General features: G+C 44.7%; 1 protein-coding gene and 5 non-coding genes across 6 annotated transcripts in view; 5 read left to right on the top strand and 1 right to left on the bottom strand.

Annotated features, from left to right (window-relative positions):
- The window catches only part of DHX37 (DEAH-box helicase 37), a 33,945-nt gene extending 28,837 nt beyond the window's left edge, over window positions 1–5,108 (top strand). The window contains exons 24-27 of the mRNA XM_028709406.2: window positions 966–1,060; window positions 1,779–1,852; window positions 3,045–3,142; window positions 4,115–5,108. Of these exons, the coding sequence (XP_028565239.2) occupies window positions 966–1,060; window positions 1,779–1,852; window positions 3,045–3,142; window positions 4,115–4,197 (350 nt within the window). The 3' untranslated portion in view covers window positions 4,198–5,108. The remainder of the gene's footprint in view (window positions 1–965; window positions 1,061–1,778; window positions 1,853–3,044; window positions 3,143–4,114) is intronic.
- A 9,832-nt stretch (window positions 5,109–14,940) lies between these two features.
- On the bottom strand, window positions 14,941–15,012 carry TRNAA-UGC (transfer RNA alanine (anticodon UGC)). Its single transcript has one exon. It is a non-coding gene; the product is annotated as a tRNA-Ala (tRNA).
- Window positions 15,013–15,521: 509 nt separating this feature from the next.
- On the top strand, window positions 15,522–15,593 carry TRNAD-GUC (transfer RNA aspartic acid (anticodon GUC)). Its single transcript has one exon. It is a non-coding gene; the product is annotated as a tRNA-Asp (tRNA).
- A 4,357-nt stretch (window positions 15,594–19,950) lies between these two features.
- On the top strand, window positions 19,951–20,023 carry TRNAF-GAA (transfer RNA phenylalanine (anticodon GAA)). Its single transcript has one exon. It is a non-coding gene; the product is annotated as a tRNA-Phe (tRNA).
- Window positions 20,024–20,578: 555 nt separating this feature from the next.
- On the top strand, window positions 20,579–20,650 carry TRNAD-GUC (transfer RNA aspartic acid (anticodon GUC)). Its single transcript has one exon. It is a non-coding gene; the product is annotated as a tRNA-Asp (tRNA).
- Window positions 20,651–21,214: 564 nt separating this feature from the next.
- On the top strand, window positions 21,215–21,286 carry TRNAA-UGC (transfer RNA alanine (anticodon UGC)). Its single transcript has one exon. It is a non-coding gene; the product is annotated as a tRNA-Ala (tRNA).
- The last annotated feature ends 6,428 nt before the right edge of the window (window positions 21,287–27,714 follow it).

The following is a 27,714-nucleotide window of genomic DNA, read 5'->3' as shown; positions in this document are numbered from 1 at the left end:
GGGTTGGAGTCCAACAGCGTCTGGAGGGCGCCAGGTCAAAAAAGGCAGGTCTAGGAAATGGCTCCCATTCCCATCAGGGTTTCTTAATATGAAAGCCCCAGAGTCTACATCATGTCACAGTCTTCAGGCATAAGGGGGTGGGGAGCAGGGATAGGATAGCAGACATTCAGGGGGAACTTGTGTAAGAATCGGGTTGGGAACAAGAAGCAAAATAATACCTGAGCCCCCATCTGTGAAAACACAGAACTGGCTGGCACTCACCAGGTTTATTGCTGTTGCACAAAAAGCACCTGTGCTACAAAGGTTTTGCTAACAATATACACTTGAAATAGAAGTTCTGCTATGAGGATTCCCACTTAGGTATTTCTAGCTGCCATTCATGTCCTTCAAACCTCACCCATGGGTAGGAGGGGATGAGTGCCAGGGCTGGCCCACCCAGGAGGCAGCAGCCTCAAGCAGCAAGCTCCACAGGGGCAGCAGGTCCAGCCTCCAAGGAAGGCATCTCCCGCTGCAGCCACCACAGGGGCAGCAAGAGCTGCTTGGGGGCCGGAGCTGCCTCTGCCTCAGCAGCCCCACCCCTGCTTCCTCTAGAACAGCCTCTCAGCAAATAGTAGGCGCTGCTGGTCTCCCAGCCTAGCATGGTTCAAAGCAGGGTCCTTCCCTGCAGTGCTCCTTGATTCCCACTTCAGCCATCAGGTAGGGTTGGTTTGATTGCTCCCCTTGTAAATCTTCACTCTGCCCTTGTTTCCTGGCAGTGGTGCAGGGGGGGGGGGCATTTTGTGGTTTTCCTTAGGTGCCAAATGTCTTAGGCTGGCCCTGCACACAAACAAGAGCCAGCTTGCAATCTGGAGACTCCACCGCCCTTCTCCTTCCCTCCTGCCTACTCAGCCTTCTGCTGAGAGAAGCAAAATGAAGAGGATGAGTGTGGATTAGTGCCTTAACAAAGTCTTGTAACCTCTCTGCAGATCGGGTAGGCTGGCAGCTTCCTGCTGTAGAAGTGGATTACCCAGAAGGCCTTGAGTGCTACAAATATTTCACCAAGTTCTTATTGGAAGGGAAGGTAAGAACATTTTTCTCCACCTAATTCCTTGTGTTTATATATCTATGTATATTACAGTATTTTCATTGCTGTTGTTAGGATTCTTAATGTATAGATTTTGTTAGTTAAGCAACTCCTTGCTAGGAGTACACCTTTAGCTGAAATGTATTCAGACTGAGACTTGGCATAAAATAAGAAAACTTATGTTTATTAAAGGAAGTGCATTACTGATAGGAAGCAATTATATAGTCCTAGCTAGGTTTCTCCAACTAGGTTGGAGGCCATGCTTGCCTCTTTGCTCTCAGAAGACAGATCCAAGATGACCTCCCACCTCCCAGAGTGAGAGGAAGAGCAAGTGCAGGAACTTGTAAACAGGATGCAACCTAAGACTATCAGTATAAACATCAAAGAGATAATGAGAAGTCAGCATAGTGATGAAGCTATAGGGGTAGTTTGGGGAGCTGGCGATCCCTGCCTCTGTCTGTCTTAACCCACACAATCCCCTCTGGGTGCTGAGTTGCACCTAAACGAGTTGCACCCAACGAGGATTTTGCAAGACATCCTGCGAATTATATTGAAAGGTGGGCTGTGAGTACCTGAAATGAAACAATGAATTCTAATGCCCATTTTCAACAAGCAAATTAATCAGAGCCTCAGTGTTTTACAGCTCATTGCCTTAAGGTTCCTTGAAACGCATGGTGGCTCTAAAATTGAATATAAAGCTTGTTCCTTCTTTTAGGTTGTTAAAAAACTGGCTGCTTACAGCTGCTGCTTGTTGTCCAGTCCAGTGACAATGCTGAAAACGTGGTCCAGGTAAGTTGTTGTTTTCTGTACTGCTTTATATTTTTCAGGGAAAAAACACCTCATTAAAGCATTCAATAAAACAATCCAGAATAAAGCATTATTGAAGAAAGTCAAATAAAAAGTATACATTCAAAGCAACATAATTAACACAGGACTTGGTTTGCCGCAAGGGGAAAAGGAAGCCGGTGTTTCTACCACAGCGAACCAGCTGCTGTTTTTGGGTGTCAGAAAAGGTTATTTAACTGCAGCCCATGTTTTGTTAGCCCCAAAATCGAAAGTGAGCAAGGTCCAAGCTAAAGAGGATTGGCAACTTAGGTTGACGGAATATGCAGAACTTGCAGACTTAACACATAGAATAAGAGAGCAAGAAGAACACATATGTAAAGAAGAGTGGAAAACATTTATTGAACATATGGAAAATAGCTATACTATTGTTTGCTTTGCTGGGCCTGTTAGCCCACCCCCCACCCGTGCAGGAACACGCTGGCTTAGCAGCCCCCAGCAGGACTGATTGCTGCTTTTTGCAGTGCGACCGGGTGGAGAGAGCGAAGGCGACACAGCATCTCCTTCCCTGCCCCCTCCCAACCAGACAGGATTTTAAAAACCCTAGTTAAACATTTCCCACCCCAGTCGATTTGGGGCTGGATCTGCGTAAGGAATTCCTGAAGTCAGCTCAGATGGGGGGGGGGGAGTGAGGGGCCTACACAGCCATAGAAACTAACAAATTGCATTACCTGTTTATAGAACTCAGTATTTTTTGGTTTCTTAGAATAACTGAACAATCCTGGGTACTTTCATACAGTCTTCAATGCATTTCTTTGTCAGTTCACTATGCATTTTGACACCTCTTAAGATAATGCAATCTAATTTTGCATTATAGTTCCCAAGGTCAAGGTGCAGATTATCATCTGTTTGGCTACAGTTAGACATTATTTTGAATCAAGATAGCAGACTGTACCTTTCAGAACTTCACTGATTTAAACCGCACTGTTTTGGGGGGAAGGCAGGTTGCTCCTGGAGAAACAGGGCACAGGAGGCTGAAGGTCATAAATAAAAATCCAGATTTCTTCTGGGACCATATTGTATCTGAGCAGGGGGAGAGTTTTACTGAGAACTGAGCCATTTGAGTTCCTTCAGAATTTTGAGCGTACATTTAATCTATGTGCTGATTTTTGCCTGTCTGCTTTGGGAATCCCTGCAGGCTGCAACCAAGGACAGAGTCACTGCTGCAAGCTCTTGTCTCTGAAAATGTGGATAACAGGGATGCTTTACTTGCTGCCTGGAAGAAGAACCCAAAATGTAAGCTGTTCAGATGTACGAGGAGCACACTTCATTATTCTTGTGGATCTATTTTAACTTTATTTTTGAGCCACATCAACCTTCTACCCAAACTGTGTGTGAGTGTGTGAGTGAGAGTTCTCCCTTGGAAGTATGTTGCAGCATCCTGGGCCTCTAGCCCCAGGAATGTAGACCTGTGGTCCTGCAGATGTGCTGGAACTACATCTGCCCCCATGCCTGACCAGTGGCCCATGGCGGCTAGGGCTTCTGGGAGTTGTAGGCCAACAGCAACTGGTTCCCCCTTTGCTGCTTGCAAACAAACAATCCAAAACTATTTCCTCCCAAATATTTCTGTATCCAGTGTTAGAATTTCTAAAGCAACTTTTAAGAATAGCTCATGGAGGTAGGTCACCCACTGTACTCCGCTATGGTGTTTGGAGTCCGGGTGACATCGCAGTAGCAATCAGTTACTTGTGGTTTTGAAGATGAGCACAGGAATTTGTTACCTGTCTGCCTGGAGCAGGCCTTCATAGTTTATATGCGATAGTAGGGATCATTGCTAGATATGCCACCATACTAGACGATGGGGGCAGAGACTTGGTGTTTGGCCCTGGCATGGCCTAACTGTGACTATCCAGCCAGCAGCATTGTTATGTCTGCCGCACACCAGTTGGATTTTGTAGAGTACAGTACAATTTGCTCTGTGGCTTCAGGGTTTTTTTGATGGTTCATTTATAATATTTGTTAGCCCCCACTCCTTCCATCAGAACATTCCAAATTGGATTATAGAAGTGTGAAAAACAGAATAATCTGCACAACAACACTCAGATACCTATGAAGCATCATCTGTTAGTTGCTTCAGATGTCATGTGAAGACTTACCTCTTTTTGCCCAGACTTCCCTTGACCCATAAGATTGCACTCTGTTTCTGAAATTCTGTTTTTTAAGTGTTCACTCTTTGATGGTTGCCCCCCTGCCCTTCTCTTTTTAAAGATTTGTTGTCAGAATATTGCCAGTGGATCCCGGAAGTTACACACCAACAGGTATCTAAAATCTGGCCACCCTTGCCACCATGATCTTTCATGCAAGCTCCTACCATCCACCCCGTCCTGGAACCAGCGCCAGCTGCGAAAACACAAGGAGAATCGATGTCTGTATTTGAATGGAAAGAGAGAGTTCATGCTCAAGGAGCAGGAAGCAGGATCAGTTTCCTCCTAAGGAGCCCCCCGCCCATGATCCATGCAGGCCCACTGCATTTTGGACTCCCACATGCAAAGGATTGGGCGCTGGATTGACTGTGAAGCTGTCATGGGTGTGTGTGTTTGTAACAGGAATTACCAACTTATGTTGGCTCATGGGCACATTTTGGAGGCAGTGCTACCCCCTCCAGTCACTTCTCTCCACACCACCTGCTTAGCTCTTGTCAAGTTGCCTTTCCCAGTCTTTCCCTGTCCCTTCAGGAAGCTAGTGGTCGGGGATGGTGGGAATCAGATATCCAGATGTTTCTGGACTTGTAACTCCCATCATCCTTGGCTGCTGGTCATCCTGGCTGGGGTGGATGGGAGTTTAGCATCCAGCAGCTTTATACCCCAAACCACCCTGTGATCTTTGGATGAAGGATGGTATAGAAATTTAATATATAGCAACAACCACCACCATCCTGGGTAGCTCATTTGGTTAGAGGGTTGGTGGTGCTGATAATGCCAAGGTTTCAGGTTTGCTCCCCATATGGGACAGAGGCATATTCCTTCATTGCGGGGGTTGGACTAGATGATCCTTAGGGTCCTTTCCAACTTCACCATTCTATGATTCCATGACTCATTTCTGGAAAACTGCTGAGCCACCATTACTGTGCCTTATTTCTGTTGAACCCACCGTCACGGGAGCTTCGTGTGTGTATGTGTTTTATATATATATATATTGCCCTGTGTTTGTAAAAAATAACAATTGTGTAATAGTGATATCAATGATTTTTTCTGGAGAGAAAGTCTGGCCTCATTATTGTTTTTCTACTCAGTTGTGTTTTGCCATCTCTGGACTCTGTCTCCTCTCTCTGTTTCCTGATGCTCATGGCATCTTCCTTCTCCAACCTGGTGCCCTCCAGGTGTGGATACAGCTCCCATCAGCCCCTGCCAGCACAGCCAATGGTTAGGGGTTAGAGGAGTAATAATCCAAAACATATGGAGGGCACCAGGTTGGAGGGCAAGGCTAGTTCAGGCTGTGAGTGCTCATATAGCCAAAACGGCACCACCCCCATCCAAGAAAATAAGTTATGGGTAAGTGTGGGCAGGAGAGAACCCTGTGTGAAGGGTTGAGGGACCCAGACCATCCCAGTGAGGATTAAGCGTTCTTAGCTACAGAAAGCTAAGTGACTGAAGGATTGGAACGGAAAAGCAGGTGGTGGGTGGTGGAATGAAATGTCTGAAATACTGAGCAGGGCTTCAGCTCCATGTTACAACATTTTCTTGTAGGTTTCCCTATTTGCTCCTCTTGTTTCTGATTCTCAAGTCTGCAAGTGCTGTTCCTTACGTAGGCCAGAACAGCACACAAGAGGTAGCTGGAGCAGCCTGGAGAAGAGGAGGCAGTTCCCCTTCCCCAAAAAACAATGTGACTAGTGGGGTGCCACAGGGTTCTGTCTTGGGCCCGGTCTTATTCAACATCTTTATCAAGGACTTGGATGATGGACTCAAGGGCATCCTGATCAAATTTGCAGATGACACCAAACTGGGAGGGGTGGCTAACACCCCAGAGGACAGGATCACACTTCAAAACGACCTTGACAGATTAGAGAACTGGGCCAAAACAAACAAGATGAACTTTAACAGGGAGAAATGTAAAGTATTGCACTTGGGCAAAAAAAAAATGAGAGGCACAAATACAAGATGGGTGACACCTGGCGTGAGAGCAGTACATGTGAAAAGGATCTAGCAGTCTTGGTTGACCACAAACTTGACATGAGCCAACAGTGTGACGCGGCAGCTAAAAAAGCCAATGCAATTCTGGGCTGCATCAATAGGAGTATAGCATCTAGATCAAGGGAAGTAATTGTGCCACTGTATTCTGCTCTGGTCAGACCTCACCTGGAGTACTGTGTCCAGTTCTGGGCACCACAGTTCAAGAAGGACACTGACAAACTGGAATGTGTCCAGAGGAGGGCAACCAAAATGGTCAAAGGCCTGGAAACGATGCCTTATGAGGAACGGCTAAGGTAGCTGGGCATGTTTAGCCTGGAGAAGAGGAGGTTAAGGGGTGATATGATAGCCATGTTCAAATATATAAAAGGATGTCATATAGAGGAGGGAGAAAGGTTGTTTTCTGCTGCTCCAGAGAAGTGGACACGGAGCAATGGATCCAAACTACAAGAAAGAAGATTCCACCTAAACATTAGGAAGAACTTCCTGACAGTAAGAGCTGTTCGACAGTGGAATTTGCTGCCAAGGAGTGTGATGGAGTCTCCTTCTTTGGAGGTCTTTAAGCAGAGGCTTGACAACCATCTGTCAGGAGTGCTCTGATGGTGTTTCCTGCTTGGCAGGGGGTTGGACTCGATGGCCCTAGTGGTCTCTTCCAACTCTATGATTCTATGATTCTAATGTTCTTAATTACCACAAAATGCTGAGAAGTGAAAGTGGGGAAAATAGAGAAACAGCTGAGAGAGAGATGGGGGTATTGTGGAGGAGGCTGTGACTGGCTGGGACACTGAACAGCAGCTGTTCACACAGTTAAACAGAAATGCAGGAGTACAAGTCCTGTCTCACTAAGAGGCAGTTCCTTTCAAATTAAAGTTGCAAAGTTGGGGCAGCAGCGAGGGGGGAAAGTACTTACCTGGCTTTTATACATGCAGGTCCTGCTATCTTAACTCAGTGCATTCTCGGGAAATTGTTTGTTAGGCAAATATTCATGAAATGAGTCAATGATTTCCATCAGTTCCTATGGGGAAATCTCCTTCATGGATCACTGCCTTGCCGTGGCGAAGGGGCTTGAATAACTCAGAGAAGGTATGAGCTATGCCGTGCAGGGCCACCCAAGATGGACAGGTCATAGTGGAGAGTTTTGACCAAACGTGATCCACCTGGAGCAGGAACTGGCAAGCCACTCCAGTATCCCTGCCAAGAAAACTCAATGGACAAAGACAACAGGCATATAAAAGTTATGACGCTGGAAGATGAGCCCCTCAGGTCGGAAGGTGTCCAACATGCTACTGGGGAAGAGCGGAGGACAAGTACAAGTAGATCCAGAGCTGATGAAGCGGCTGGGCCAAAGCCGAAAGGACGCTCAGTTGCGGATATGCCTGGAAGCGAAAGGAAAGTCCAATGCTGTAAAGAAAAATATTGCATAGGAACCTGGAATGTAAGAACCATGAACCTGGGTAAGTTGGATGTGGTCAAAAATGAGATGGCAAGAATAAATATTGACATCCTGGGCATCAGTGAACTAAAATGGATGGGTATGGGCGAATTCAGTTTGGATGACTATCATATCTACTACTGTGGACAAGAAACCCGTAAAAGAAATGGGGTGGCCCTCATAGTCAACAAAAGAGTGGTGAAAGCTGTACTGGGATGCAATCTCAAAAATGATAGAATGATCTCGATACGAATCCAAGGCAGACCTTTTAACATCACAGTAATCCAAGTTTATGCACCAACTACTGGTGCTGAAGAAACTGAAATTGACCAATTCTATGAAGACTTACAAGACCTTATAGAAATGACACCAAAGAAGGATGTTCTGCTCATAATAGGGGATTGGAATGCTAAAGTAGGGAATCAAGAGATAAAAGGAACAACTGGCAAGTTTGGCCTTGGAGTTCAAAACGAAGCAGGGCAAAGGCTAATAGAGTTCTGCCAAGAGAACAAGCTGGTCATCACAAACACGCTTTTCCAACAACACAAGAGACGACTCTACACATGGACATCACCAGATGGGCAGCATCGAAATCAGATTGATTATATTCTCTGCAGCCAAAGATGGAGAAGTGGTGAAGAAGGTGAAATATCTAGGGGTTCATTTGACATCTAAGAATTTGAACTTGTATAAAGATAACTATGAGAAATGTTGGTCAGAAATTAAAAAAGATCTAGAAATATGGTCAAATTTGAAATTGTCAATGTTAGGCCGAATCGCAGTTATTAAGATGAATGTATTGCCTAGAATGTTATTTTTGTTTCAAACATTGCAAATTCTTGATAAGATGGACTGTTTCAAGAGGTGGCAGAAGGACATTTCGAAATTTGTCTGGCAGGGCAAAAAGCCCAGAATAAAATTTAAAATACTGACAGATGCAAAAGAAAGAGGGGGATTTGCCCTGCCGGACTTAAAACTGTACTATGAATCAGCAGCGTTTTGCTGGCTGAAAGAGTGGATGCTCCTCGAGAATACAGATATCTTGGATCTAGAAGGTTTTAATAATACATTTGGTTGGCATGCGTATTTATGGTATGACAAAATCAAGGTGCATAAGGCCTTTAAAAATCATATTGTTAGAAAAGCATTATATAATGTATGGACAAGATACAAAGATCTGTTGGAAAACAAAACCCCTAGATGGTTGTCACCCCTAGAGGCTAAAGCGTTGAAAAAACTTAATATGGAAGCTGAATGGCCAAAGTATTGGGAAATTTTGGAACAAGATGGAGATAAGTTGAAGTTACAGAGTCATGAGAAATTAAAACCTAAAGTACGAGATTGGCTCCATTATTATCAAATAATGGAGGTTTACAAACAAGACAGGAAAATCGGCTTTCAGGTGGAGAAATCAAAGTTAGAAACGGAATTGTTAGAACCCGATACTAAGAATTTATCAAGAATGTATAATTTGCTGCTGAAATGGGATACACAAGATGAAACAGTTAAATCAGCTATGATTAAGTGGGCACAGGACATTGGACATAATATTATGTTTGCTGACTGGGAATGGTTGTGGAACACCGGTATAAAATTTACGGCATGTAATGCCCTAAAGGAAAATATTATGAAAATGATTTACAGGTGGTACATGACTCCAGTCAAGCTGGCAAAAATTTACCATTTGCCTGATAATAAGTGTTGGAAATGTAATGAAACTGAAGGTACCTTTTATCACCTTTGGTGGACGTGCCCGAAGATTAAGGCTTTCTGGGAAATGATATATAATGAGATGAAAAAGGTACTTAAATGTACCTTCCCTAAGAAACCAGAGGCCTTTCTCCTGGGCATTGCCTGCCAATTGGTGTCAAAGAAAGACAGGACATTCTTTTTGTATGCCACAACAGCAGCAAGAATTCTTATTGCAAAGTATTGGAAGACACAAGATTTACCCACTCTGGAAGAATGGCAGATGAAGGTGATGGACTATATGTCATTGGCTGAAATGACTGGCAGAATCCGTGATCAGGGGAAAGAGATGGCGGAAGAAGAATGGAAGAAATTTAAAATCTATCTTAAGAAATATTACAAAATTGATGAATGTTAAAGTGTTGAGGTTCTTTAGAAAGATAAGGAGATTACAGCGATAAAAGATTAAGTTAAAGAAAAGAATAATGAAGGAATATATTTGAGAAGTCTAAAGTTAGGATTTGCTGAAATAATTTTTAAATTTTGGATGCAGAAAGGGGAGGTTTGGGGGAGTCCGAGATGTAAGGTTTATGAAAAAAAAAGGTTATGAAATTATACATGTTTGTTTGTCTTTTTATTTGTTTGTATTGTGTATAAAAAATTGTAAAATTAATAAAAAATTTATAAAAAAAAAAAAAACAAAGATGGAGAAGCTCTATACAGTCAGCAAAAACAAGACCCGGAGCTGACTGTGGCTCAGATCATCAGCTTCTTATAGCAAAATTCAAGCTTAAACTGAAGAAAGTAGGAAAAACCACTGGGCCGGTAAGATACAATCTAAGTCAAATCCCTTATGAATACACAGTGGAAGTGAGGAACAGGTTCAAGGATTTAGATTTGGTGGACAGAGTGCCTGAAGAACTATGGATGGAGGCTCGTAACATTATACAAGAGGCAGCAACTAAAACCATCCCAATGAAAAGGAAATAGTGAAAGATACAGGAAATTGAATGCAGATTTCCAAAAAATAGCAAGGAGAGACAAGAAGGCCTTCTTAAACGAGCAATGCAAAGAAATAGAGGGAAACAATAGAATGGGAAGAACCAGAGATCTGTTCAAGAAAATTGGAGATATGAAAGGAACATTTTGTACAAAGATTTCCATAATAAAAGACAAAAGTGGAAAGGACCTAACAGAAGCAGAAGACATCAAGAAGAGGTGGCAAGAATACACAGAGGAACTGTACCAGAAAGAAATTGATGTCTCGTATACCCCAGGTAGTGTGGTTGCTGACCTTGAGCCAGACATCCTGGAAAGTGAAGTCAAATGGGCCTTAGAAAGCATCGCTAATAACAAGGCCAGTGGAAGTGATGATATTCCAGCTGAATTATTTAAAATTTTAAAAGATGATGCTGTTAAGGTGCTACACTCAATATGCCAGCAAGTTTGGAAAACTCAGCAGTGGCCAGAGGATTGGAGAAGATCAGTCTACATCCCAATCCCAAAGAAGGGAAGTGCCAAAGAATGCTCCAACTACCGCACAATTGCACTTATTTCACACGCTAGCAAGGTTATGCTTAAAATTCTACAAGGCAGGCTCAAGCAGTATGTGGACCGAGAACTCCCAGAAGTGCAAGCTGGATTTCGAAGAGGCAGAGGAACCAGAGACCAAATTGCAAACATGCGCTGGATTATGGAGAAAGCTAGAGAGTTCCAGAAAGACATCTACTTCTGCTTCATTGACTATGCAAAAGCCTTTGACTGTGTTGACCACAGCAAACTATGGCAAGTTCTTAAAGAAATGGGAGTGCCTGATCACCTCATCTGTCTCCTGAGAAATCTCTATGTGGGACAAGAAGCTACAGTTAGAACTGGATATGGAACAACTGATTGGTTCAAAATTGGGAAAGGAGTACGACAAGGCTGTATATTGTCCCCCTGCTTATTTAACTTATATGCAGAATTCATCATGCGAAAGGCTGGGCTGGATGAATCCCAAGCCGGAATTAAGATCACCGGAAGAAATATCAACAACCTCAGATATGCAGATGACACAACCTTGATGGCAGAAAGTGAGGAGGAATTAAAGAACCTTTTAATGAGGGTGAAAGAGGAGAGCGCAAAATATGGTCTGAAGCTCAACATCAAAAAAACGAAGATCATGGCCACTGGTCCCATCACCTCCTGGCAAATAGAAGGGGAAGAAATGGAGGCAGTGAGAGATTTTAATTTCTTGGGCTCCATGATCACTGCAGATGGTGACAGCAGTCACGAAATTCAAAGACGCCTGCTCCTTGGGAGAAAGGCGATGGCAAATCTAGACAACATCTTAAAAAGTAGAGACATCACCTTACCAACAAAGGTCTGTATAGTTAAAGCCATGGTTTTCCCAGTAGTGATGTATGGAAGTGAGAGCTGGACCACAAAGAAGGCTGATCGCCGAAGAATTGATGCTTTTGAATTATGGTGCTGGAGGAGACTCTTGAGAGTCCCATGGACTGCAAGAAGATCAAACGCATCCATTCTTAAGGAAATCAGCCCTGAGTGCTCACTGGAAGGACAGATCCTGAAGCTGAGGCTCCAATACTTTGGCCACCTCATGAGAAGAGAAGACTCCCTGGAAAAGACCCTGATGTTGGGAAAGATGGAGGGCACAAGGAGAAGGGGACGACAGAGGATGAGATGGTTGGATAGTGTTCTCGAAGCTACAAACATGAGCCTGACCAAACTGCGGGAGGCGGTGGAAGACAGGAGTGCCTGGCGTGCTCTGGTCCATGGGGTCACGAAGAGTCGGACACGACTAAACGACTAAACAACAACAACAACAACTATGGGGAAATTTCTAATGTGTTCCTGACACTGGAGTTTTGACCCCCCCCCCAAATGATGAAACTTAGGGGAACCCTCTGAAACTTTTCAGAAGGCAAACAAGAAAGTAAAAAATGCTCTTATTTGTCTAATCTCCCACCATAACTTCTAGTGAAAGGACTGCCATGGACCAGCAAAACACAGGAAAGTAAAGCTTATTTAAGGCTGCTTCTTTCTTTACTATGCACAGGTCTGCCTGTTCAGCTGGTCTGGGCACTAGATCCTCGGCTTTGGATAAGTGAATTTTCATGTAACAAGCATTTGGCTGGCGGGACCAGCATGTAAAGATGATTCCATGCGTGCCTCCCTGGGGAGAGCATTCACAAAGGGGAGAGAGGAGGACGCTGGAAAGGCCTATTACGATGCCTTCCCCCAAAGCCTCCCCTGGACACAAGGAGGACTTGAGCCCAGGGGCCTTCTGCGTGAAAAGCAGGTCCTCTGCTTCTGAAGTACAGCCCCTAGCAGGGTGTCTCATGGTGCTTCTGCTGTTACACTTGTTTTATACATGCTGAGAGCCACTGGAAGCACATTGTGGTGAAAACTATTTTATAAATAAAACACCAGAGTCAGGAGAAAAAGAAGCTGGCAAATATGTGGAAACGGGCTTTCCAGCCAGATGCTGCAGGAGTACAGATCCCACCATCCCTGACCGTATGCCATCCTGGCTGGGGCATCTCCTGAGTTAAAAAAAATCCCAATCCCTGGATTCAGGGAGTGCTCACAGCAAAGACAAGTCTCTTACTCATGCTTGGGGGTTTGTGAACTTTTATGGTGCAACTGTTTGAAACCATTATTTCCTGTCTCCTCTTAAGCTTTCTGCTAAATATTATGGGCAACCCCAGCAAGAGAAACTGGGTAGTTAAGGTATAGGTAAAGGACCCCTAGACAGTTAATTCCAGTCAAAGGCAACTATGGAGTATGGCGTTCATCTTGCTTTCAGGCCAAGGGAGCCGGCGTTTGTCTGCAGACAGCTTTCCAGGTCATGTGACCAGCAGGACTAAACCACTTCAGGAAACCGTGGTAGAAACCAGAGCGCACAGAAACACCACTTACCTTCCCGTCACAGCAGTAACTATCTACTTGTGCTGGTGTGCTTTCGAACTCCTAGGTTGGCAGGAGCTGGGACAGAGCAATGGGCACTCGCCCTGTTGAGCTGATTCAAACCACCAACCTTGTGGTTGACAAGCTGTGGTCTAAACCGCGGAGCCACCCATGTGTCTTCTCTGTGCACCATACCTTTAAAGCACATAACTTCTCCAAAGAATCCTGGGAACTGTAGTTTCTTATGGGTGATAATAGCTCTATGAGGTTTAAACTACAGTTCCCATGATTGTTCTTGTTCTTAATTGATCAATTAATTGACCTGCACTTCACTCTGAGGTTCTAGGGCAGGTTAGAACATTAAAACATTTACTTTAAATGTATGGTGTATGTACAGTGTATATTCCACTATGCAGGGGAAAGATGGTCTTGAAAGCATCGAACAAAATACATATCAATATATCAATACTTTTTTAAAAAATTAAGATTGAGACCAATAGTGTGGAGCTGTATCTGCCCAAGTAGACCTTTGTGATTTGGGTAGAAGAATTTGACCACTTTTCTGCAGCATACAAACAATGAAGCAATACTATGCAAAGGTTCATTTTTCTTTTACTGTGCTCTTTAATAGTTGAGTATGCTAATGTTTAATTTCTCTGACAGCCCCCCATCCCTGAATCCTTTGGCACACCATCAACCTTGAAATGAAGATGTACGGTTCTCTGCAGGGTTGGGCAATCTCCAACTGGGCTCCTGCTCCCAATAATTAAGAAATGATTAAATCAAATGGAACTTGGGTTAGCTTTGCTCTTTAGGGGGTGCCACAAGGTTCTGCCTTGTTAGGCTCTGGTAAACCACCTCATTGTGGCAGCACACTGGGGAAAGATGCGGGTGGCATGCTGTCAGGAGCTGGGCAGAGGAGGAGGAGTGGAGACCACCTCCCCAGCCTGACCCTTCGATGGAGGAGGAAGAGGAAGATAGTATAGATTTACAACAGGGGTTTGCGGGAGGTCACAGCTCAGAGGCAGATGAGGGGAAATTTGGGAAATGATGGGAGAGGCGGAGCAGGCAGCTGGAGAGGCAGCTGGCTGACACAGTGTCACTAGAAAGCCTTCCAGACCCTTCATCTCCCAGAACCCGGCAAGCCCTAAAAGTAGGAGAGCAAAGAGCTCAAAGGCAGAGGGCACAGAGGAGACGATGACCAATGAGGAAGTGGGAGAGAAGGGGGTGGAGAGCCACTCAGGACAGCGCCATTATCCAAGAGGCTCTCTCTGTAAGGTCTGAAATAAAAAAGAACTGTAAGAAACTTTTCCTTGTCTTTATACTTTTCCGGCAACCAGCCAGGAGCCACTGACAGCACCTTGACACATGCTAGGATGTGCTCTGTGGCTTCCATGGATAAAACGTACACAAGCTGTAGAGAAATGTGTGGCAAAGCTAATAAAAATAAAAATACTTTTGATGCTGATTGGTTTATGTTTCTTTTTTTATGACTTGTCACCCAGAGCCCTTGCAAGTCATGCATCTTGGCTTCGTTATTTAAGTCTGCTGTTACTTCCTGCCTTGACACACTGTGGCTGTATTTTGTGCTACCTAGTGACCAACACCCATTATTTGCCAAGAATAATACAAGAATAAGAAAAGATTTAAATCTTTATAATGATGTGGGTGTTCTTAAGACCCTTTTGGGTTGCCTCAGACTGCATTTTAATTCCCCTGGTTTAGGGGATGCCATATTTGCAGCATTGCCAAAAGAAAAAACAAAATAACATGAGAGATAGTACTGATAGAAATTGAATCCACTGCGTGCAAAGAAAGGCAAAAGAGTATGCTAATACTTCATAAATTAAATGTAACAAATGGAAGGGAAAGAAAAGTGGAGATGCCGGGGATTGAACCCGGGGCCTCATACATGCAAAGCATGCGCTCTACCACTGAGCTACATCCCCGCGACTGGCGAAGGGGCCTCAGGAAAGTTTTACAATGTAAATTGGACTATTCCACCGGTCTGTTTCCCTCTTCCAAAAGGTTCCTCTTTATCTTCACTTTTTTCGTTTCCTTTTTTCATTTCTGGCATTTCCATCTGAATTAGAGGCCCGGACGCTTCATGCTACGTCCTTCTCTAACCTCGAAGGAGCGAGATGGAATCTGAAGCTGCAGAAGTCATGCACAGAAGCTCCAGTGCAGACGCAGCAACGGTTCCCTCCTCCTCCATTTAATGCAATCGATGCCAATGCTTTTCGAACGGCTTCCTGTCTTTGCAGGGTTTGTTGTTTCATGTTACTTACAACCAACCAACCAACCAACTGCATATGGCCCGTATGCAGCTATGTGCCACGTCGGGCTGCACTTCGGGATAACTTCCTCCACTTTGCAAAGCTGCCAAAAGAAAGAAAAAGACTTGGAAATATTCTTGCTTGTTTTATCAGCGATTTGTGAAAGGCTTTGTTTCGGTGGCTCCTCGTTAGTATAGTGGTAAGTATCCCCGCCTGTCACGCGGGAGACCGGGGTTCGATTCCCCGACGGGGAGGCTGCAGATCATTTTCCTCCCCGGCAACATGTTAAGGATTATGGTGTTTCTCATCTTTCTCCTCCTCTCTAACCAAAAAGGCGGGCTGGCCAGAAGTAATATTACAGTATTATTATTATTATTATTACTGAGTCGTGCTTTTCTTCTAATTTTCCGTAGGAAGCATTGGCTTGCAAAATAGATTATAAATGCAGAAAAATTGAAAAAAAGGATTGCTTAATTTGCAAAAAAGATAAAAGTAGTAGATTATGGGGGCATGAAATCATAGTGTGTTGGGTTTGTTTTATTTTGTGTGTGCATTTTGTACTTAATCCTGGGGAATTTATCTGCAATTTCTTTCCAGAGTTATTGTTACTTATTTGCCCCTGGCAAGACACTTCTGGTAATTTTAAATAATCTATAATTATTTGAGCTAGGGAAGGTGTTCATGCATCAGAAATTTTTCCTCTTGTACCGCAGCTCTGGATCTTGGTGCCAGCCCTCAGCCCTCATATATATACTAACTGGAGCTATAAGGAAGATAATTGCTGCTAATTAACAGCTTTTAATTATTGTGCAAGTAATGAAAAAGGTTTCCTGCCCTGTGTGTTAATTTGCTTAGCATAACATCACTCATTTCCTCCTGTTGTGAAAGTTCTGTGCTGCTTCTGGGATGAATATGATGGTGCTTAATTAAACTTATTATTTCCCATCTAGTCTCCGAGAAGCTCAAGGTGGCGTACATGAAACAATCCTGTGATGTGAGGCAGAGTGACAGCTCCAGTGTCACACGATGAGCTTCATGGCCGAGTGCGGAAGATTCCCACCTGGCCCTGGGCCAAGACCCCAGGGGCGCCTCCTCACCTGGCATAGGGGGGGCATCAGACTGAGAATCGCCTGAGGTTGAATTCTTCGACACTTTGGACAAAGTGGAAATTGTAGCACTGTGGACTCTCTTTTGCCTTGAGACCCTGGCAAATGCCCAGCATTACCATCCTCTGGTGCCAGGCCTGTGAACAGTCACTGTCATAGAGTCATAGAATTGTAGAGTTGGAAGGGACCCCAAGGGTCATCTAGTCCAACCCCCTGCAAGGCAGGAATCTCAGCTAAGAATCCAGGACAGCTGGTCATCCAGCCTCTGCTTCAAAACCTCCAAGGAAGGAAAGTCTACAACCTCTCAAGGGCGTCCGTTCTACTGTCAAACAGCTCTTTCCTGAGGTTTAGTTGGAATCTCCTTTCCTGTAATTTAAAGCCATTGGTTCAAGTCCTACCCCCCAGAGCAGGAGGAAGCAAGCTTGTTCCTTCCTCCATGTGACAACCCTTAAGATATATGAATATTTTCCAGGCTAAACATACCCGGCTCCTTCAACCGTTCCTCAATAAGGCTTGGTTTCTAGACCCTTGATCATCTTGGTTGCCCTCCTCTGCACACCTTCCAGCTTGTCCACATCCTTCTTAAATTGTGGTGCCCAGAACTGGACACAGGATTCCAGGTATACTTCTGTTGATTCAGCCTAGAATAGCATTCACTTTCCCCCCTGCTGTCTCACACTGTTGACTCGTGTTAAGCTTGTGGTCCACCAAGACCCCAAGATCCTTTTCTGCTATTAAGCCAGGTGTCCCCCATCTTATATTTGTGAATCTGGTTCTTCCTGCCTAAGTGCAGAACTTTATATTTGTCCCTCTTAAGATTCATTTTGTTAGTTCAGGCCCAGGTCTCCAACCTGCTAAGGTCATTTTGAATCCTGATTCTGTCTTCTGTGGCATTAGCTGCCCCTCCCAGGTGGTGTCATCTTCAAATTTAATGAGTATCCCCTTTATTCCTTCATCCAAGTAATTGATAAAGACATTGAACAACAATGGGTTCAGGACAAAACCGTACAGCACCCCACTGATCACTTTTTCCTAGGATGATTATGATTATTTATTGAAATGATATGTCACCCAATACCCGGCAGTCTCAGGGCAGTTCACAGAATAAAATCACAATGTAAAACCACAAGATACGCAATCAAAACAACAACAACCCAATAAACCCCCACAACCCAATAACCCTCCCATTAATTAGTACTCTTTGGATTCTGTCTGTTAACCGGCAACAAATCCACCTAACAGTTATCTCATTCAATCCACATTTTTACCAGCTTCTTCACAAGAATATGATGGGGGCCATTGTCAAAAGCCATAATGAAATCGAGATACACTACGTCCCCAGCATTCCCTTGTTCTCCTTTTGCATACATTTAACCTTTAATTTGTCACAGACTCAGATTTCATTTTCATTTGACCCCAGTGTTTACATTTTTTCTCCCTCTACACACATGCCCATCTATCTATCTATCTCTCTTGTTGGTGTCCGGCTGGGAGACAATGGAGGAGTGTGCCTTTGGGGGTGAAGTCAAACCATTGGGAGGTTACAGTGCCTGCTATGACTGTGGGACAGAGGTGTTAATCCTTTCAGAGTCCGCGGCTCCCTTGACCAACTCCATCCTTTCTGCGGCTCCTCTGTGGCGCTCAGGAGCCCAGTTATGCACCCCTCGCCTGCAGAGCTGGCAGCCTCTCACCCTTTTTCTAACACCCTCCCTTGTGGAGGGCTCCCTCAGCCTCCTCCTCCCCTCCCCTCTCCCCTCTCCTTGGGAGTCCTCTGGTCAGCTGCAGCTGCCTCAGCTGCCCCCAAGAGAGGAGCATCCTCACCCTGCCCCACAGGGGCCTGGGAAGCACCCCCTGGCCAGCCCTAGAGGCCCATTCGCCTGCAGAGCCTGTAGCCAGGGCTGTTGCAACAAGAAGCTGTGCAAGCCTTTGGGAGGCAGAGATGCGAGAGAGCATCAGAGGAGGGAGGAAAGGAAAGAGGGACAGAGGCCAGCGCTGCCCACAGCACCCCTGACCATCATTCAAGTCACCCCAGGGTGCCACAGCAAACTGACTGAAAGCCACTGCTGTAGGAACTGATGCGGGAGAGACGAGCTTTGTTGCAACTGGGGCAGATGAAGGCATCCAGTTGTGCTGCTGCAGGCGTATCATGGCGTTTCTTCTGCACTGCAGAGAGTTGGACTAGATGACCCTTGTGGTCCCTTCCAATTCTACAGTTCTGTGATTCTGTGATTCTATTCTTCTCCCTGCGCTCCTCCCAGCGATCATTCCTCCTACGGTTACAGCTGTGAGCTGTCTCTCTCCAGGCACTGCACTCATCTGAAAAGGATTCCCACACAGCAGGGTTGATGTTGCCGGACTTCATGTCACATTTGCAGACATTTTTGTGTCCTTCTACGAGAACATGTGCAACCTGGTGCAGTATGATGGCTCATGCTTGAATTCCTTCCCTATAAAAGAGCAGTGTGTCTAGACCTCTATCTATATTCATATCTGCCAGCTGAAAATAATATTTTTTGCATCTGATCAAGCGGAGCCATGATAAATTTGTTAGTCTAGGTTGTGCAGTAAGCCTCTTAGAGACATATCCAGCTGGCAGTTTTATAGCACAATCCTCTGCCAGAGTTAAGTCTCGCTGAGCTCAAAGGGACTTACTCCTGTGTAAGGCTGCAGTCTGTACTCACCTGGGATTATGTGCCATTGAATTCAATGAGACCAGACCCTCCAAGTGTCCCTATTTTCCAGGGACCTCCCGGTTTCTGATTTGATCCCAGAATGTCCCACTTTCCCTTGGATGTCCCTGTTTTCATTGGAGAAATGTTATGTACTGAGCTGAATAGGATCCAAACTGCAGCAGTCTGATTGGTCCTAGAACAATGCAGCAGTATGATTTGTCGGCAGGAGCCACCCAATCCAGCTCCAGATAGAAGTGAATCCACAACCTGATTGGCTCACAGTAGAATTCCGGAATTAGCCAATCACGTGCAGCCCATTGTGTAAATAATGTATATAAAGCAGATACTTTGAGGGGACTTTCAATCATTCCTCCTCACCACTATGAGCTGAATAAAGAGCAAGAAATCACTTGGCGACTCTGAGTATATTTCAAGAAATGTTGGAGGGGAGGGGAGACTTTACTCTGAGTAAACACGCTCGGAGCAGTGTGTTATTAAGGGAATCCACCCCCCCCTTTTGCTGCCCAGGGCAAGGGAAGGGCGACTCCTCCTGCCATTCAGGTACAAAAAGCGGACCCAACTGGCAGCTGAAGCTTATTTTCCTGTCCGCCCCTGCAGCTGAGCTGAGACTTGCTTAGTTGGTGCGGCATATGCTGCACAGAGATGTGAGCAATAGGCTTAGACTTTCATTTTACAGCAAAATATATACAAAGTTATACCCTCCCCCCCTCCCCCCCCCGTGGAGTGGGCCAATTAAAACTAACAACAAAATAAACTTTCGGCAAACACATCATAGTGAAGTAGTACCAGCCGGGAGAAAGCAACGTTTATCTGCCGAAATAGCTCAGTTGGGAGAGCGTTAGACTGAAGATCTAAAGGTCCCTGGTTCGATCCCGGGTTTCGGCAGACCTTGCTTTTTTAAAAAAATACCTCCTCGCCTCCCCAGCTGGCATTTTCCTGCGGCCAGAAATGTCTTGTGCAGCGCAGTGCCTGCCCCTTGCAAAAAGAGAAAGGAGGAGCTGGATGTTACAACTGCATGTTTTTCACATTGCATCTCATTGCATTTCAGGTTGGCGGCAGCATTAAATCCCCCCCCCTCACCGCCTTGCAATGCTTAGATTAACTAGGGACGTTTTCCTGGGACGGCGGGGTGAACAGCCTTAACAAAGAAACTGGTGAGATTTAGATTTTGCAGAGGCTTCGTGAACCCAGCAACTGGCTGTTTCATCCTTTCGTCTGCTAGGAACCAACTGTACTTTTTGTTTGCGTGAATGAATGAATGAATGAATGAATGAATGAATGAATAAATGCAACTAAAACGCAGGTTTTGCATTCGCGGCTCCTAAGTCGCTCCTCGTGTTCGCAAACCCCTCTGCTTTCCTCTAGCTGCCAGGCAGCGGCGCACAGATCCACCCGACTGCAGTCTCAAGTGACGTTTTTCTGATCCCTGCGCCAAGCTCTTCCTCGTTAGTATAGTGGTGAGTATCCCCGCCTGTCACGCGGGAGACCGGGGTTCAATTCCCCGACGGGGAGGTTCTACTTTTCCCTCTTCCCAACACTCTTCGTCACATTTTAAAAATTAAATGGGGAGAGGTGTTCAATATTCGGTGAAATGCAGCCTTTCGCCCTTTTTACGGTTAAAATATGCTGTTTGCTGGAGCGCGTGCTTTCTTCCTTTGCCTCCATTGCTCAGTCATTTGCACGCGCGGACCCGAAGAAGTGACACGCGCCAGGTGCAAAGGTGTGCAAGCGCATCTCTAGCTTTCTTGCATTGTTTCCCACAAGATGAGCGCTGTTTCGTGGCCCTTCTTGAAAAGGGCTTTTGTGCAGTTAATGTGCTGCATGTTCTGCACTGCAATGCGTTGCTTCTCTTTAGCGTTGCACAGCTTGGGCGCACACAGTGAGCGCTTAAACTTTTAATTCGGTTATGTACATTTTATTTCCTCCGCCGCTTTCACCCCCGCCCCTTCATTTTCCGACATAATCTTCTTCACCACTACCAAATCCTAGGCGCTTTTGCGATTATATCATAAATTACAGCTCATGATATTAAATTATTTTGCTATCCCATTCCGTAGGAAATAACTTTGCCGCCCAGGGGATGTAGCTCAGTGGTAGAGCGCATGCTTTGCATGTATGAGGCCCCGGGTTCAATCCCCGGCATCTCCACTTTTTCTTCTCAACTTTCCAGAAAATGCTGCTGATTTCCTGCATTCGCAAATTTATCTAGAGGAAACAAGTTTGGCAACATTTGTTTTGATAACTGGACACTAATGAAGCATATTTACAGTGGTGGATTTGTGAGGCTTCTTGCTCTTCCATAAATGTTTTGTGTTGATTTTTTTAAAATGTCAGGTTCAGGCACAATACAGAACAAATTGCACTAGCAGACTGCAAAATTCTGAAATGCAAAAAAGATGTATTTCTTGCACGCACACCCACCCACCATATATTTAAAGCATGCCTGCCATTTCTGATCTTCTCGTCAGGAACCCCTTAGGAACTTCAAACAAACAAACAAACAAACAAACAAACAAACAAACAAACCACACCTCCTTGACTGGCAGTTTAAGAAAAGCCAGGAGGTTGGGAGATGATCACTTACAATCTAGGGTAAAAATCTAACTTGATAAGAAGGTTGGCATTTGGGACAATCACAGAAGGCTCCCAATGCCTGTTTAAGTGCTTAAGAAAAGCATGCAATTTTGCAAACTGGATATTATCAGCTTTATTGCCGGCGTATGGTAGAGCATTTGATTTACACCCGAATAAACAAGCCTTTGGGGCAGAAAAAAAAAGAAAGTTGGCATCCATCTGCCTTCAGAAACAATGATCTCCAGGGGTGAAGTCAAACCACTGGGCAGGCCCCACCAATTACATGACCAAAGCAACCCATAATGTAAAGCTGTGACTCCTCTCTCAGTGCCATAATTCAGCACTATGCACGCAGGCCAAACATGAAATGACAAGCAAGTCATTCAGAAGCTTCTATAGTCTATTTCGGGGGGGGGGGGGGACTTCTGTCCTTGCAGATGTTGCTGGACTCCAACTCTCATCTGCCCCAGTCAGCGTGGACAGTTGAACAGTGTGTTCGAGAGATATATAAAATGCTTTAATTAAAAGCTATGTTCAAAAAGTTAAATTTATAAGTATTTATATGATTTTCTATTAAACTAACACACCTAACAGATTAGAATGCTGAGACTCAAAGATAATAACAACTAGGTAGCCTGGGTAAATAAATAGGTAAGCCAAGACCCCTCCTGACCATCCTTAAAATGAGTTCTGTTGGTTTTGATGGCTGGTGGCTGCTATATTCTGGACGCATAGCATCTTCTTTGTGGAGGACCCAGAAATAAATCGTTTGGGCACTGGGACAGTCACCCACACCATAAATTTAAAGAACATTTATATACAAAAGAGAGCAACCAAGATGATAAAGCATCTGAAAACCAAGCCTTATGACAAATGGTTATGAACTTAAGTATTCTTAGCCTGTGGAAGAGAAGCCCAAGAGGTGATATGATAGCCATCAGAAGGACTGTCCCGTGGAAGATGGAGCAAGTTTGCATGGATTGTGAACCAATGGATTCAAATAACAATAAAGGAGATTCTGACTAAACATGAGGAAGAACTTCCTGACATAAGAGCCATTCAACTGTGGAATGGAGTACCTGGGAAGGTAGTGGACTCTCCTTCTTTAGACGTTTTTGGACAGAGGTTGGATGGCCATCTGTCAGGGATTCTTGAGCTGGGATTCCTGCATTGTGGGGGGTTGGACAAGAAGTTCCTATGATTTATCCCAAACAGTCATGGCTTTGTAGTTTACCCCTCACAGAGCTATAATTTCTAGCATCATTTAAACTACAGTTTGTTGTAAATAAAAATATGCCCTTTTTCCCTTATGGGGTATCCAAGAGGCCAACCAGAGAATATTGAGAAGCAAAGCAGCTAGTAAGCTTGATCTTCATTGATCTGTTGCAACAGGGTGCTCCCCTCAAACGCAGGAAAGGAGGAGGACCCAGAAAAATGGTGTGCCAGGCCTTATAAAGACTTTTGAAATTGCCCTCCTATAGATCAAGACCACCCCCAGAAACATCATACATACATCACAGAAGGGGTGTAACCTAAGACCACCCCTCAGATACATCCCACCTACATCACAGAAATTTTAATATTGTTTTTCTCTTGTTTATCTCCTGTCTAGCAGGTTACTTGACTGGATTGCCTGAGGAGCCTGGCCAGTCTTTTGTAATGATAAATACTTAGTTCCTGGCCAGGTCACAGGCTCACACCCTATTCAAACAGACATATCCTTAAGACAGGATTTGTGAGGAAAGAGACAATGGGGAGACTTTTCCAGTTTGACCTTGCAGAGAAAACATTTGCTCAGTTTAGGAATCAAAATGGTTCCAGGTTGGCCTTCCTGTGCTGATCTATGTATGTGCTTGGTTGGTACACTTATGAACATTACCATATATCTAAGACCATAAAATTCCTATTACAAGTTCTCCTCATTATTTGGCAAAATGTGCTTTAAATGTATGGCGTGGATATGACTGTAGCTAGTGAAGGAGACAAAAGTCTTGAGTTTTCGCAGGTGGGACATGGTGTTAGCATTTGGGGAAACTGGTGCTGCATGCTCAGACCTAGACCCAAACCTGTATTTGTAAATGAGCAAATGTCAAAAACATGGTGAGAGTCTTATGCCACCTTAAAGACTAAACTGTTTGTATGTTTACTATAACAAGCCAACATGGCTAGAATTTGCCAACAGGAAAACAGTTTCAAAACCAGACGTGTCTGAAGCTCAGTTAGTCTCAGAAGTACTTTGGGTTTTTTGTTGCAACTTTGGAAGCTTGCATCTGCTTTTGTTAATACAGCCCTGGCCTCCAATTGACAGAGGCTCCAAAGGGAACCCCCATGAGCTACAAAGAGAACAATACAACCAGCCTCTTTGGCCAGCCCTCAATCCAATCAAACAGCTGTTGCTGGGGCTGCTGCTGATCCTGTTTTTCAGCTTATTGGTGGCTTAGTCAGCTGTTCAGGCAGCTACTTCCTTTCGGGCATAAACAAAAAGGAGGCAAGAGGAAATGGCTTCTGCATGAATAAGAGGAGTAGAAGATTCTGGATCCTGTTGTAAATAAAAATATGCTCTTTTCCCTTATGGGGTATCCAAGAGCCCATATAGAGTCCTTACATAGGTTCCCTATTGGTAGGAGAAAATAACAGAGGCCAACCAGAGACTATTGAGAAGCAAAGCAGCTAGTAAGCTTGATCTTTATTGATCTGTTGCAACAGGGTGCTCCCTCACACGCAGGAGAGGAGGAGGACCCAGAAAGATGGTGTGCAAGGGCTTATAAAGACTTTTGAAATTCCCATTCTCTAGATCAAGACCACCCCCAGAAACATCATACATACATCACGTGAGGGGTGTAACCTAAGACCACCCCTCGGATACATCACAGAAAAGGTGGCCTTAAAACAGAAATTTCAATATTGTTTTTCTCTTGTCCTTGTTTATTTCTTGTCTGGCAGGTTACTTGATTGTATTGCCTGAGGAGCCTGGCCAGTCTTTTGTAATGATAAGGCTCACACCCTTATTCAAATACAGATAGGTAGCCGTGTTGGTCTGCCATAGTCAAAACAAAAAAAATTCCTTCCAGTAGCACCTTAAAGATCAACTAAGTTAGTTCTTGGTATGAGCTTTCGTGTGCATGCACACTTCTTCAGATACACTGAAACAGAAGTTGCCAGACCCTTCTATATAGTGAGAAGGTGGGGAGGGGTATTACTCAGAAGGGTGGTGGGAAAGGGTGATTGGCAGATAGCTGTGATGAGCCTGTTGACGACTCTTAACGACTGCAATAGGTCTTACAGGAAAAAGCAAGGGGTGAGAAGGTGAAAAATGGCTTTGTCATGTATAATGAGATAAGAATCCAATGTCTTTGTTCAGACCAGGTCTCTCCATGGTTTTAAGTTTGGTAATAAGTTGCAATTCAGCAGCTTCTCTTTCCAGTCTATTTCTGAAATTCCTTTGTAGTAAAACAGCTACTTTGAGATCTTGTATAGAATGTCCTGGGAGATTGAAGTGTTCTCCTACTGGTTTCTCTGTCTTGTGATTCTTGATGTCAGATTTATGTCCGTTTATTCTTTGGCGTAAGGTTTGGCCTGTTTGTCCAATATAGAGAGCTGAAGGACACTGTTCATTTTTTTTTTTGCTTTGACCCTTATTCAAACACAGACATACCCTTAAGACAGGATTTGTGAAGGAAGAGACAATTGGGAGGTTTTTCCATTTTGACCTTGCAGAGAAAACATTTGGTCAGTTTAGGAATCAAAATGGTTCCAGATTGGTCTTCCTGTGCTGATCTATGTATGTGTGGTTATGAACATTGCCATATATCTAAGACCATAAAATTCCTATCACAATCCAGACTCCGTTCTTCATGTCTGAGTCTTACACGTGTGCAGCAACATGAAATGGTTTAAATCGGAGCCCCTCATTTTCAGGAGATAGAAGATCCTTCTAGGATCAGAACAGAGGCCCATCTAGTCCAGAATCCTGTTTTCATGGCAGCCAATGCCAACCTAAGCACAGAAGCAGGGGATGAACACAACAGCATTCCCTGTTTGTGACTTGCAACAAATTATATTGAAAGGCGCACTGCCTCCAATAGCGGAAGCAGTCCATAGGTGTTGTGGCTGGAAGCTTTCAATAGCCTTACAGGTAAAGGTAAAGGGACCCCTGACCATTAGGTCCAGTCGTGACCGACTCTGGGGTTGTGGCGCTCATTGCGCTTTATTGGCCAAGGGAGCCGGCGTACAGCTTCCGGGTCATGTGGCCAGCAGGACTAAGCCGCTTCTGGCGAACCAGAGCAGCGTACGGAAACGCCGTTTACCTTCCTTCCAGAGCGATACTTGCACTTTGACGTGCTTTCGGACTGCTAGCTTGGCAGGAGCTAGGACAGAGCAACGGGAGCTCACGCCGTCATGGGGATTCAAACCGCTGACCTTCTGATTGGCAAGTCCAAGGCTCTGTGGTTTAGACCACAGTGCCACCCGCGTCAATAGCCTTATCCTCCATTAATACGTCTAATCCTCTGGCAAAGTCATCCATGTTGGTGGCAATCGCTGCATCTTATGGAGTCAAATTCTGTAGTTTGAACTGTGCACTGCGTTTCTGTCCTCAATCTTCCTCCGACATTCAGCTTCCATCGGCTGGCCCTGAGAGTGGGAGAGAAACTTATCTCTGTCACTCAAATTACAAACAGGAAAATTAGCTTTTGAATGCCTGTTCCCGCAACTAGAAATGTAGGGTGCCAGGGACATAAAAACATAAGGAAGAACCCTGCGGCTTAAACCAAATGCCAATCTAGTTTAGCACACTGTTTCCTCAGTGGTCCAAGTCACCTATGGGAAGCCCACAATCAGGAGAAGAGCATAATGATATTTTGCTGTTTGTCATTCCGGGAGAGAAAGAGTACTGGACTCAGCACAACTCAGTAGACAGTAGTGCTGGTTATTTGTTGGCATGGAGTTTTTACAGAAGGGAAGAATTCAAAAACATGATCTCAACCCACATGATCTCTGAATAAAAACATGATCTCAACCCCATGATCTCTGAAAAAAGGATCAGCAGTAGTCCCAGCAACAGCTGTTTGATTGGATTGAGGGCTGGCCAAAGAAAAGTTCACATGTAGCCTAACACTCATTGCATGAAAGGAAAAAGGAACTGGGAAGGAGGAGGAAAAGCAAAGCACTGGAGCAAGTGACAGATGGATGAGGGCCTTCACTTGGCTTATGGTGGAGGCCAGATTTGTCTCAACCCTTGCTATAGTTTTCCTGAGGGGGAGAGGAGGTGCAGCAGAATACGATTTTCGTGTGAACCTATATTCACAACTGTGACTGGAGAAAGGAATGAATTTTGAACTTTGCGTTGGAAGCGGGGGGGGGGGGGGGAGAGATGTCCCCTCAACTCCTCCCTCCTTCCTCTCTCGCTTTTCCTTGAGGGACGACGGAGATGGTGGAGAGGCCCGTCTTTTTCCTGTGTCTTTTTTCCTCCACAAACCTGCAAGGAAGGTTGGGCTGAGGCCATGGGCCTAGTGGGGGCATGGCTGAGGGATGAATTATTTGGCCCAACCTTGCCCCTCCAAAAGTGATCAGACTCTTGTGCTACTGACATTCAGGCGTAAGTTTATGTATATAGTTTTAATTTTATCAGTGTGAATTTTTTTAAATGAACTGATTTTTCTGTTTTTGGCAGTTTTTTTTTTAATCTGTAAATTGCCTTGAGTCCCGTCAGGGGAAAAGGCAGGGTATAAATAAATATGTAATAACAAGAACAATATTATTATATACAGTATTCACTGCAAACCATTCCAGGCTTGCGAAAAACAACCCACTCCGGGTTTTTGCCTCAGCTCCTTCCTCACACCTTGTTTTCTTTGCCCCTCCCCCAACCGCCAATAATCACTTATCGCGGCTGAGGCGGTTTTATCCTTCCGCGTTGCCAGTTAAAAAAACCCCGACAAAGGCGGGGTCAAAGCTCCTGACGTCACCTCTGTTGCTTCCCCCCTTCAGCATACGGTTTGACA

This window comes from Podarcis muralis, chromosome 16 (genome assembly GCF_964188315.1).
Source record: "Podarcis muralis chromosome 16, rPodMur119.hap1.1, whole genome shotgun sequence".
In the NCBI taxonomy this organism is placed as follows: domain Eukaryota; kingdom Metazoa; phylum Chordata; class Lepidosauria; order Squamata; family Lacertidae; genus Podarcis; species Podarcis muralis.
Note: the sequence above shows the minus strand (reverse complement) of the source record. Positions and strands in the feature narration are given on the sequence as shown.